The sequence below is a fragment of the Rhipicephalus sanguineus genome, chromosome 9, assembly GCF_013339695.2.
Source record: "Rhipicephalus sanguineus isolate Rsan-2018 chromosome 9, BIME_Rsan_1.4, whole genome shotgun sequence".
NCBI lineage: Eukaryota > Metazoa > Arthropoda > Arachnida > Ixodida > Ixodidae > Rhipicephalus > Rhipicephalus sanguineus.
In genome coordinates, this window is record NC_051184.2 from 8,994,478 (window position 1) to 9,007,995 (window position 13,518).

Sequence of the window (13,518 nt, forward strand, 5' to 3'; positions counted from 1 at the left end):
CTTCCAATTAGATAAAAACCACTGCGGGAATAAAGCGCATTGTTCTATAACTCTGGAACATGGAGGCAACCTTGTTAGCAACCAGAGTTCTTCAATCATACCAGTTGCGAAACTGCGCCCCGAAACGCAAACATGCCCATGGCTGACTCTGCGGGGAGCTTGCAGATTGTCAGGCCATCTTGGAGGAGCAATACAAAACACTAGATCGCCTCAGATAATGAGACAATCAGCGCCCCCCCCCCTTCCCCTGCCCCGCGATTTCGGCCAATGGCGAGTTCGGATTTTGATACATGACGCCTATGGGGAGTTTCGCAACTCGTATGATTAAAAAACTCTGATTAACATCAGTTGAAAATTTTTTGAAAAGTTTTTGGTTTAGTATACTATGTAAGAAACAAAACTTGGACAAGGCTGGCTGGCTACCCTGCAAGGCGACAAATGATTATGCGAATGAAAACATGAAGATGACAGTCACGTCGGCGCACTATAAAGTCGCAGCACGTCAGATACGCCCGTTGTATCAAGAAAACGAGCAGATATATTAGTCTTGGTGTGTGTTAGAGTACTGTATGCAGGACTTCAACAGATCTTAATACTGATGCCTGCAGAGACACCACAAGTGACAGGTAAGGTAGAAGATTGATTGCCACCAACAGTGACATCTTGTCCTGTCTTGAACTTGTCTGACATTCGTTTTCTTTTTCGCTATGGTTTCTGCTTAACGATGGATTAACAACGCGCTCAAGCCTCCTCCCTTCGAGCAGTCACCTATGGAGTATTCACTCAGAACAGAAACGAGGCGACGAATTAATATTTGTAATTTCGCATTTTACATTATTTCTTATACGCATGCTTTCACGCACACTTTGCCGATAATTCTCGTTCTGAGGAATTCGTTCATGTTTCGTGCATTCATAATTTGCCGCGCGATAAAAATATAAGTAGCGACTTGTATTCCGCGTAACCATCGACAGATGGCGGTACAGGTCTTGCGCGGATCGCATTCGGCTGGTGCCGATACGACGCATTCTTCTGTAATAAAATTATTGCGCTTTCAAATTCTGACACGACGAAACAGAAACATACGAGCATAGGGCGGCAAGCTGACTCAAGAGTCGGCTCACTCAGACTCAGATCAGACCATGAGTATGAGTCTGAGCGATTCCGGGTGAGTAGCATTTCGGTGCGTTTGAGTCCGAGTGAGTCCGGTTGAGGAAAATTTTGGGGAGTAAGCCCTAAGCGCAAAATATGTCTTGAGTAAGCCTGGGTGGCCCCCACCTTTTTGGCCGACCTATGCATGCGAGTATCTAGAAACGGGAGAACGCTACCTATCCCCGCCGCAGCAAAATGGTGAATTCAATAGATGACCCGCCGCGGTGGTCTAGTGCTCGGCTGCTGACCCGAAGGTTGCGGTATCGAATCCTGGACGCGGCGGCCGCATTTCGATGGAGGCGAAATACTAGAGGCCCATGTACTTTGATTTAGGAGCACGTTAAAAACCCAATAATTACTGTTAAGATCACGTTCGCATGAGATATATGAAGCCTTCGCCCTAAAAATGAACTGAGACGCTCGCAGAACAGGCGATAAAAGGTTCTGAGCAAAGTTAAAAGTGCGTGCATTGGGCTTATGTGAAATATACAGAATGTTTAATATGCCGCTGTGTCGTTCCCGTTCACATTTGCAACTTTCTTGGCGGGACAGCATTTCAGTGCGTGACATGGTCAAACGCGCGAAGGTTTCTATGCAAGCATATTTTAATGTATATATGCGAGCTGGTCTCGCGTGCCGTTCATTGATTCGGACATATTTTTATTCAGAATTTCTGGCTTCAGTTTTGTTGGTTCGGAGATTCTTCGAACTCGAAATTTACAGGGTTTATAAAAAAGATCCCTACGCGGGAATATATGGCGAGTCAGGCAGTACATTTCTGGCAAAGTATGTGAAACATTTGTCGCTCACGAACCGACTACTGAAGTTGCATTGTCGAAACGCATTTTCCGCCTCTCATATCCAAAACAGCTCCCCGGGGAAACATATAAGAGATGAGTTTAGTTCAGCGCACACGGATTTCGGATGCTATTCAAGCGTCTGAAGCTAGAATGGAATGCTACCAATCTGATACATGTGGTTTTATTTTATTCGCACATGGCGTGGAAACAACGCCTTACAGTAACAGGCCAACCGTAAAGAAATGTCGGAGAGTTCGACGGATGTCAAAAATTTAAATTTCGATACTGAATATGGCTGCAAAACAGAAAGTGTTTTTTTTTTCTGTCAACTGATCCGTACGCTGCACAGTTGTACAAAAAACTTAGAGGACGCTTGAGCTTCGCCTTCAAGGGATTACGTGATAGCGTAATCGGGCCCCATTTGCATCGCCTTCTCATTTGCTAGCCTCGCTTAGCTTATCGGTGGGCCCTCAGCCCTGCCGCAAGAAAACGAACGACTGTGCGCGTAACATTGGCCGTTTAAAACTATACTAGAATGCCTATTGCAAGTATAGTTTCCAAGTGCCCACTACGCCGTAGCTCTTCCTTTTGCAAGTTAACACACTTGAAATTTGTTTCAGTATAAATTTCAGGTCTTTCAATCAAATGAATTTGTTTGCAGGGAAATCATCTTTGGAACGAGAAATGTCGATCGTTATGGAACCGAAAAACATGAAAACGCGCTTCTTAACGCCGCGACGATAATATATATATATATATATATATATATATATATATATATATATATATATATATATATATATATATATATATATATATAGTTGAAGGAGTGGTTGCCTTTGGTTGCCGTATAAGTATGAGAGGTGGCACTTCAAGAAAACTTCATTTATTACGTCGACGTAATAAATGAAGTTTTCTTGAAGTGCCACCTCTCATATATATATATATATATATATATATATATATATATATATATATATATATATATATATATATATATATATATATATATATATATATATATATTTTAAAAACGGCTTCCGTGAACTGTAAATAAATATATAAACAAATAAATAAATAAATAAATAAATAAATAAATAAATAAATAAATAAATAAATAAATAAATAAATAAATAAATAACTCCTTTATGGAGTAAAAATAAAAAGAAGTTTTGTAGCCATTTGTGCAGTCAGTCACTATACACTACCTGTTTATTTTCCATTATTCACCATATTAATTTGCAAGCTACCGCCGTGTAACGGCACTAATTGCACTGTTTACTTCGTTATTTATTTCTGTAGTAATGATATATGATTTTTCATTGTATAAGTGACCTTTGGTCACTACCAATGATTCACACTCTCCTTCCCTCATCCCCAACCTCACTAGGCGCCTCTAAGGGTAGGTAAGTTATTCAAGCGAAACTTCTTATAACTCTCAGGTTTGGGTGGCGCGACGTACTCGAAAAACCCGGTGCCGGCGAGCGTACAGAAATGCTGCTCCAGAAGGGGCGCCAGTCTCATGCGTATTTGCATGCGTCATTTTCCAATAATTGACGCTCTCTCGATCGTGGGTTTGTCCGCGATCAGTCGTTTATGATATTGTCACGTGGTCGTGACGTTAAAGAAGGCAGCAGTCGTTGGGTTCAGGACGAAACTCTTTATGTGGGCGAACTTGTGCCCGAAAACTAAAAGTCATGGTACAAGCAATACACGCTGTACACTGATAGCGGCGAACAGAGCGTCGGCCGTCGGTTAATCTGATCTGCGGTAAGGCGCGTCTGTATTTATACATGCGGCATCGAAGGTTCTAGCATTATCGCTGGTTCTCGCGAAAGCTCTCAAATAAACTTGACTATTCTCGTCTTGCGCGTAATCTTAACAGAATGACCTCAAACAATCGCGAAGCTTCCCGAACATTGCGACGCGGTCTGCGCCGAGCGTTGCTAACAGCTTTTGTGGGTGAAACCCGAATGCGTAAAAATAAGGCAAGAAACTCGAGTGGCAATATGACAATCTGATCTTTTATCGAGGCCACTAGTCATTTCGCGTTGTCACATTTCGTTGTCGCCCGGATATCAAGGAGCCCTACCAGAGAGCCGATAGAACAGCGCTTATAGAAGGTCGAAACTGGATATCAGTGAGACATCAGGACAACGTGGGAGATGAGCGAACAATGCGTGCGGCAGGTGGATGCCTCTTCACTGCTATCGGGGCGCGTGGCGCGCACGATAGCGCGTTATCTGGACATCTCGCAGTGCTTCCTGCGCTCAAGTGAACAGCGTCGACGGGTAACACTTTCCTCACCGGTTTACTCGAAAGACAAAGACGTAGACAAGACTTAGTTTCCCTTACGGAGTGACATGTCCATCGTCGGCATGTTGCTTGGTTGGTCTGATTTATTCAAGGTAAATTCGATACAAAATTACCTTGGGCGACACGACTAAAGGCTGAGTAACTGCATGACTTGTGTGATGTATCACAATGTGTCATCCTTAAAAGAAAGATTGAGCATTCACTGCAGACTACCAGCGCTATTTACGGCGCAGTAATATTGAGGTTAAAAAGAAAGCTCGAGGGAAAATAAAGCCTGATCACTGCACGAAGATTGAACGAGCAACGTTAGGCGTAACCTCGGGAGAGAGGAAGGCTGCAGTGAAGATTAGAGAGCAAACCAGGGTAGCTGATATTGTAGCTTACACTAAGAGGACAAAATTAAGCTCGGCAGGCCACGTAATGCGTAGAGGAGACAACCAGTGTCTAAATAAATAAATAAATAAATAAATAAATAAATAAATAAATAAATAAATAAATAAATAAATAAATAAATAAGGAGTTCTTGCCCTATCGGGAAAATGGTGCGTGCCAGAGATCGACGAAAGATGAGATTGCCATGTCAGAAACGGCTGATCGCCGATAAGTCCACGATCTAGACAGCATCGATTATTGGAACACGGCGTATACAAACACTGATGACGTGAGCGGCGCCCCTTCGAGGGCCGCATTTCGAGGGCGGGCGCCGGGTATTTCGCGTACGACGCGGCCACTGAAATCTGTGAGTTATAAAAGCTTCGCTTAATAAATCTACATCACTAAGAACGACTCGAGGCAACTTGCCGATACGAAGCGTTGTTTGTCGCTCTAAAGTGCCCGTCGGGCGCGAGAGGCGGAATCCTCGTGATAGTTACGAAACGTCGTCGATTGCTCTCGGCTCCTTGCCCGGTAAAGCGACCTCGTTACCGCAACTTCGCCTGCGCTCGCGGCCGATCACGAGGAGGAAGGCTGCCTCCTCCGGCAGCTCTCACTTGCAATTTTGAGAGCACTTGTAGAGCTCTCACCTTCCCCCAGACACACCAAGCGCCAGGCAGTGGGCTACGCAATCAGTTTTGCCCTTGCTCTCTCTCCTATCCTCCTTTCCCAACTCGCGATACGCAGCAGCCGCGTCAGGAAACTTTCGTCACTAGACGATAAAAGGTTTCCTCGACGAGTCGAACTACTGCCCCTTTTTTATCTCCCCTCTGTTCGACACTCTCTCGCTTTACCCCGACCTTTGGAAGCCAGGAAACTTGTTGTGTGCGGGAGTTGTGGAACGCGTGTGAGCGCTACGCCTCGCGCTGTGACCGCCAGCAGCGCTCGTTGCTTTCTGTGTTCTGTCTCGACGTTCCTGAGCGCCACTTGGTGAATCGTGCGTACGTTAGCTCGTGTTTGGGCTACGGTGGAAATTCAAGGTGGATATACGTATCTGACGCCGAAGAATGCAGTGCTCCGCGCGGCTTCTGGATCAGCTAAGTGTAGATCCACCGGATATTGAGGTAAGTATGTGTTATTCATTTTATTTATTTATTTAAAAATACCTTACATGCCTCAGTTGTGGCATTGTGTAAGGGGGGGGGGGGGGCAGTACAAAAAGTGAACTTCCGTAGTACTTTCATTACACAGTATTAATGAACAGCAGTATGTGCCAGATCACATAATAAGAAGAATTGCAGCACCGAATAATTAATTAGTTAATGCAGCATCGGTAAAAAGATCTTTGCTTTATCTTTGTTTTATCTTTGCTAGCAACAACGCTAGCAAAGATAAAACGTATAATGAAGGATTAATCACAAGGGGATTATCTATAAAGTCATGCAGTCAAGAAAAAATTGAAATGATATACAGTATTACAGTTCGCAAAAAAGAAACTCCCCCCCCCTCCCCCCCAAAAAATGAAATAAAAATAAACAACAACAAAAAACTCTGTTTTCGCCTCACGTTTACACTCCCAGCCTTTCCTTCATGAAGCTGGCTCAGCAACTTGACCTCGCTCTAATTCACTTCCGGCAATGAGGAGCTCGCTGAATGTACGCTCCGTAATATCGCTTCAGTGGCGTCTCGGAAAGTCTGAGCCTGAGTCTGAGTTTGAGTCTTTATTTCAGACATGCATACAAAAAATACATGGCTGAGGAGGCGGGAACAAAGCCGCACAGTCGCGGCTTGACGTTGGCGTTGTTGCCGTGAGAAACATTGTTTGACAGTCGTTTACCTTTTTTTTAGGAATGCTGATAAGCGTGTGGTGAAGCTTGCAATGCATTAAGTGCAAATTAATAAAACTAGCAACCACAACGAGAGATATAAGAGAGGGTCCCTATCGTCCTTGTTTGGTTTGCCACATCGCGGTTATTAATTTCACCTAGTTATACTCAATGCCCTACAAGACTAACAAACACCCTCTAGCCCGATTTCCCACCTTACTCAACTTCGTGTGGTAGCTTCAGTTTTCCACAAGCCTAATTCCATTGTCTAACACTCGTCAACTAGCTGCGAAGTATGTTATAACCAGATTGGCGTTCTTTCAACATTCAAAACACGGCTGGTTTGAAAACGTTCTCTCGAAAGATTGCTGGCATAGAAAAAGACACTGGTCAGTGAATATATGCGAATGCACACGCAGGTTTTATAGAGATCGCAAGCTGGATGTTGCACGCTCTGTCTCTGGTTCAACCTCTCCCTCTCTCTATGTCGCTCTCTCTTACACCAGCACGCGTGCGTGCACACACGTGTCGGCCAAGGGCGTAGCCATGTGTGTGTGTGGGGGGGAGGGGGGGGGTTCAACTCTCCGCCCCTGAAAATTTTCAATTTTTCTTGTGCATATATACACGCGCACATACAAACTCACGCACGAACATACATAAAGTATGGTTGAAACCCCCTCCGCCCCCCCCCCCCCAAAAAAAAAGAAAAAAGTTTCTGGCTACGCCCCTGGTGTCGGCGGTGCTACCCTTCCACGATCTTCGAGGTCTTTGAGTACCACAGCGCATCATGAACTAGAGTTCGCAACGCGCCGTTATTCATTGAATAGTGGAGGTACCCGCATGACTCACGTTTGAACACACTATTCTGTAATCATTCTGCGCTTACTGCTGGCGTCCTCACTTTTGCTAAAAAACTGCGCATAACTGACGCGTCACATATCTCAACAACAGCAGCGCCCGCATTCACCCGCCAGCAACGCGTTTGTGTATCACTTAACCTAATTTTGCGGACAAGATACCGAGATATACATTGATACGCTTTTGCATCCAAGCTCAATTGCACGGTAACTGCTATATTTCCATCAAGACCACGCTGATTAAGTGATTTGGACCCAAAAGTACGCGCATATGCGCTTGGCCTAATCGGAAGCTCTTTCAAACCGACACAGTACATCGAACGTTCTGACGTTTAGCATAGTATGTACCAAATGTCTCGATCCGCGTCACCAAATAGCAACATCGGCCAGGTCACCCAGCCTTTCGATATTTGCTCTTTAAAAAGCGGAGAAATTCCCGGCATGCCTTCACAGTTCCAGAACTGTATCTGTTGCTAACGGCATCCTCTTCCTTCCCTTTCTGACGTTAAACCATTGTTTTGGCTGTCGACTAGACTGTAATCTGCATGTTGTCATTCGATCACATATAGAGTGGTATAACACTGTGTGGACGTGCTGCTACAGAACGGGAGAAGGGCACACGGGCTGCATAGCGTCGGCGTTGCCAGCGGAAACTCGAAGCACAAACACATCTATGTACGAAGGTCGCAGCTAGTCGTCGCTGCTCGCATTACGCTGAACGTGTCCTAGGGCAAGAAGTGGAGGGATGCACGTTTCGAATGCACGCATTTCAAAGCACGCTTGCATCGCGCAGCGAGCCTCGGTTGCATCGCAGGCAGGCGCCCAAGAAGCTCGGCCGTCTGGCGATACAGAAAACGAATGCAATGTGGACATATTTTTGACGCTCTGAGTAATCATCTGCGTTCTTGAACATTTGTTTTACTTCCATATGTATGCATGTGCAAGCTATAGTAGCTACCTATTCCCCATTACGACTTCTTTATGGCTGCACAATTTATACACATTTTATATTTCTGTAACGTATATACCCACCTCTCACGTCATGTCCCTTTTATTTAACATCATTAATGTAACACAATGAAGTGAAAGGAAAACTTCACGGCAGCCCAGCTCTTTCTGCAACGGTGTATGCAACGCCTGACATACTCTTAGAAGTGCTCGTTTGCAAAGATCTATGAAGGGTCCATGTTGGGCAGCAGTATTGTCGACTAGTTATTATCCAAAGTACCACAATAATGCATGCTTGTTCCGTTTATTCTTACCCTGTAAAATATTTGCCCATTTAATGCCTCCATCGAAATGCGACCGCCGCGGTCGACATCGAACCCGCGACGTTCGGGTCAGTAGCCAAGCACCATAACCACTGCTCCACCGCGGCGGACAGTTACAATGTATAGGCTTTAAATTTTTGGACGATAATGGCAGACTGAGAGATACCGCTATCACATAAAAAACTTATCATATGACTTGTCTGAAAGAAAGTACATTGTATAAATTCGAACTGTATCATCGCTGATTCGTAATCTTGTTTCATTAAGTCTGCTGTCAAATCATTCACTTAAAGCTAATTAAACCGAGTCATTTCGATCTTGTTCGATGTGTTTTCCATCCACAGAATATCCTTGCGCTCAATCCACGCGTCAAGCAGACAACGACGATAACTCCAAGCGCTGACACGAAGCGAAACAAGCAGCACTGGAAGAGGAACAGCGATAAGAAATGCAGCGTAAGTGCGAGCAGCTATCTCGTGCCTCCTTATCTTCACAGTGTGTCTGATTCACGACCTCATTTCCTTTCTGACCTTATCTTCAATGTGATAGCTGTGGTTGAAGCAAGATTATTTAATTCAGAACCTGTCCGAGGAAACGATGTGGGCTATGCAGATAACGCGACTGAAAGGATCGAGTGAAATTGGTGAAAGCACAGGGGCGATGGAAAGAAACTCAGTGTGGCATCTACGTTCTTTGCTGTTTCGCATTTCTTTTCGAGCGGTTCTAGTCTGGATGGTAATAAAAAGCCACTAGAGTCATCTATGATACAATCAAGAACCACTCTAGCATCGTTTTATTGCCACCAAGGTCAGATCGTGATGAAAACAGCCCGGCGCGCTGTTCGCGTTTATTTCCATCCCCACTATACATAGGAGCCACAGTGGCGTTGCAGAACGCAGGATTTGTCATAACCACGAAAAAGGAAAGCGTAATAGTACGGACGCAATTCAAGAGACATGACGTATTTTACCTGCTGTCTAAACAAACGGCAGTACAATATGTCCACGAAGAAAACAAAAAAAAAACGTATTATATGTAAAGTTGGTGTCGTGCTTGGTGAACGTGATCACTTTGTGCTACAGAAGACTTTCTGAAAAGTGTGTCTTAACACAGGGTACCGTGGCTAGTACGACACATGAAGCGCGCGCCTTGCACACTTTGAAGCACTCGTGATACAGAACACTGTCCCGAGAGCTTTTCACCACCTCTTCAGGTCGAAAATTAGAACTGACATGGCGATAGTAAAGCAGTGGTAATAACAATATCCGTTTTGACAAAGATTTCATAACGTCTATCGTAGTGTCTATTTTAAAGGTACCATTTCGACACTTCATTGCATAGATTGCATTGCTCGATCTCCGCTCATATACCTCTTAAGAGGCAGGATTAAAAATAAATCCTGATGCAGATACGTTTACTTGGGGTGGCTTTAGTCATGTTGCTCTCTATACCAGTGTTAACGGTTTGCTCCAAGAAAATTATCATGAGCCCTAGAACAATGAAGTCGATTTACAGCTCGAACTTAGCGAACTGCGTCTGATCGAAATATTTGCGGCGATTCTATTGCCGACCCCTTCATAAACTAAATTTAGTTGAATAATTAAAGGAATCGTAGCAGAGAGTAAACCAGGCGCATTGCAGCAACGACGCATTGTGTCTTATTAATGCAACTCTGTTATTCTATCTTTTTGTACAAGGCGCAATGGTTTCTTTCAGAGCTGCAAGCCTCTGGAGAAAAACTTCGATGACATCAAGCACACTACGTTGAGCGAGCGTGGTGCACTCAAAGAAGCGGCCAGGTAACGGTGACACAGAAAAAAAAAAGACATGCGAGTGTCCGATAGTTCCTCAAAGATGTTAACAGCTTGCTCTGAGAAAGTTCTTGCGAACCCTAGAGCAACGAAGGCATTGGCGACCGTCAGAACGGGCGCACTGACAGAACAGTTGGTGAACAACTTGCCTCTAATACACATGGTAAAGCCTTGCTTCCAGAAATACTTGCATGTGCATTGCATACCTGTATACCTTCGCCGATATATTAGGTGATTTTTTTTTCTGGGGCGTGCATGACTGAAAGAAAGGGATAACAGTAGAGTATTGCAAAACTCACTCACGGAAATGTCCTTTTAAAAGGAATGTTCTCACGTCACGCATAATGTCCACGTGTCGACAACAATGTTCACAGACCAGACACACAAGAAACGTTCGCACTTTGCCGAAGAGCTCATCTCAAAGGGAAGAGGAGTAGACGGAGCCATGTATAGGCACCATCCTGTCCTTAAACACATTTAATAAAAAGTAAAAAGGGATAACAGTCAAAATTTTAAATAATTTTCAACCATATTATAATCATCTGCCACACCCCTCCCCCCACACAAACATCTACACAGAAATACACATAAGAAAAAAAAGGAAAAGAAGAGAAAGTGCTGATGTATTCCCGATCAGACTGCAGCTTATTTGTCTGACGAAAAATATGCAAGAACCCAAAGGGTTGGGCTTTATATAGACACGTGTAAATATTTCGTGTAGCGATATCTTCTATTGCAATTCAGTTGCAGGTTTGCGTACTAACCGTTCTGACTATTTGTCTAGCGCTATATTGGTGTTGACAACGGCACAGCAAGTTGCCGCCTGTTCTACACTTCCGACCGACTCCTATGAACGCCCGAACTATTCATCAATCAATAAATAAATCTTTAAACGAGCTCGCTGATTACATACATATGGTAACGTGGTATGCTTGACATTGTTATTACAGGTGTTTAAAATGTGCGGACGCTCCGTGCCAGAAAAGCTGTCCTACGCAGCTCGACATCAAAGCATTTATCAGCAGCATTGCGACAAAGGTGGGTGCGAAGTTTTATTATTAGACCGCGTAAGCTCTTGCAGTAAACAAACCGGTGGGATTTAGACTAAGAGAAAACTTAAACTCGAATTCAATTAGGACCAGCGTCTTTTTGTTGTACTTAAACACAAGTGAAACGAACATAAAACATTTGAACACCGCTGAAGCTTCCGTGCACTAGTTGCATGTAAAAATATTTAAAGAAAATACGAGAGCGAAACATTGTAAAGCGGGATGTCGCTTTTATTCCCAGCCCCTTCATTATTTTTATATTGATTGGAAATAAAAATTATATTAATGTAGTGCTCGTGGCAATATCATCAAAACAATTGCTCTAGTAATAATAAATAATACTCTTTCACAACGCGAAAAGCAGCACTATTATAGCGAGAAGACGCTTGGTCAGCAAGAAAACGGGAAGGCACTGCCTGAATTCACTGTTTCCTTCTTATGAATTGCAATTGAAAATAATTACTCATAGTTTTTAAACATAGCAGCGGACGTGCGTAACATTATAAATAACACCTTCACTTCCTTCTTATTCACAGAACTATTACGGAGCAGCCAAAGCCATCTTCTCAGACAATCCCTTGGGTCTCACCTGCGGCATGGTTTGCCCGACGAGCGATCTCTGCGTAGGAGGGTGTAATCTGTACGCTTCTGAGGAAGGACCCATCAATATAGGAGGCCTCCAGCAGTTCGCTACAGACGTAAGGACTATGTTCAAGATGGCAGTAGGCTGGGCCAGTTGGTGCAACACTTTGTAAATTGCATGAGGGGACAAACAGCGGGAGCAGAAGGAAAGAAGTTTACGGGACAGAGCGTCTGTCCTGTCAACTTTTTTTTCTGGTCCTGCTGTTTGTCCTCTCATACAACTTACAAAAAGTAAGTGCTATGCTTTTAACCAATATGATTTTACGCAATCGATAACTTAATGCTTACGTCGGTACAGTCTTAACGGAAAAAGATTGGCACAAGCGACCGATGGTCGTAGTGGCAAGATTGCGACACGCGGCGCTGTTTTTCCCGACCACGCCGATATGGAAAGTGCAAAGCACATTCCATTTTTCAAAGCAGGGGTGGCCGGCGGGAAGCGCTCCCGAAGCTTTTTCGTGGCAACAGCGATAAAAATACGGTTGCTCGAAACTCCAGCGAAAAAAAAAAAGAAATCATGTGCATCGCCACATCTGCCGATAAGCAATGAACAAGCCCATATCTTCTTTAAGATATGGGCTTTCGCATGGGCCAACGGCAAGGTAGGGGCCGCTTTCCGCCGGACCACCGGCCACCCCTACTTTGGAAAATGGAATGTGCTTGGCAATCTCGCTATCGGCGTGCGTCTGAGCAGCAGTGCTGCGTGTCGCGATGTTGCGGCTCCGGCCGCCGGTCATTTGTGCTAATATTTTTCCGTTGAGACTGTCATTCCAAGAGTGCACTGAAATTGATGCTGTGCATAAATGTTAACAGATGATTCGAAGCGCAAATTCACCCAACACATATACAGAAAAACGCATTCGACATATTGCTCCCGTGAGAACACTGGATACACAGGGGAGAGGTGTTCTGGCCCATCCTAGAGTTTTTTCCGCTATACAGTGCTAGAGCGTGAGTGGCGGGGCGTGCGAGCTGACGACTCTACGTGTAATAGATGGCTCGAAGCCTGCTGCGCTCCCTGTCAAGTTGCCTGTATAACCGGGTGCTGTTATGTTACCGGGTGATATGTGAGGGACTCCAGACACTAACCGCCCTTGATAAATGACGCTAGCGTGGAGATATTACCGGCAACTTTCGCAGTGTTAGGCGCGCCGGCAACAAGCAATATACTCGCACTATTTCTTCTCAGTGACTTCTACACTTGCTACCTAACTCACTACACCCTGCGTCATGGGTTTTGTTTATATTACGACACTAAAAGCCGGCGGATGTTCAAGGCTTTGTTGTCGTTCACTAACTGCGACAATATAGAAATGTTACCTACGAAGGGCCTAATATACTTCAATTAGAGCTACGCACATGCGTACATTAAACGAAACAACAGGTGAGAACAGTATAAGTAGAAAAAAGAAGAAATAATGA

The 13,518-nt window shown here is 44.3% G+C and overlaps 1 protein-coding gene across 1 annotated transcript in view; it reads left to right on the forward strand.

The window, feature by feature from the left end:
• Positions 1–5,519: 5,519 nt before the first annotated feature.
• Positions 5,520–13,518, forward strand: part of LOC119404573 (dihydropyrimidine dehydrogenase [NADP(+)]) — a gene marked incomplete at its 3' end in the record, with an annotated part of 28,416 nt that continues 20,417 nt past the window's right edge. The window contains 5 exon segments of the mRNA XM_037671119.2: positions 5,520–5,764; positions 8,939–9,049; positions 10,311–10,393; positions 11,356–11,443; positions 11,991–12,152. Of these exon segments, the coding sequence (XP_037527047.1) occupies positions 5,708–5,764; positions 8,939–9,049; positions 10,311–10,393; positions 11,356–11,443; positions 11,991–12,152 (501 nt within the window).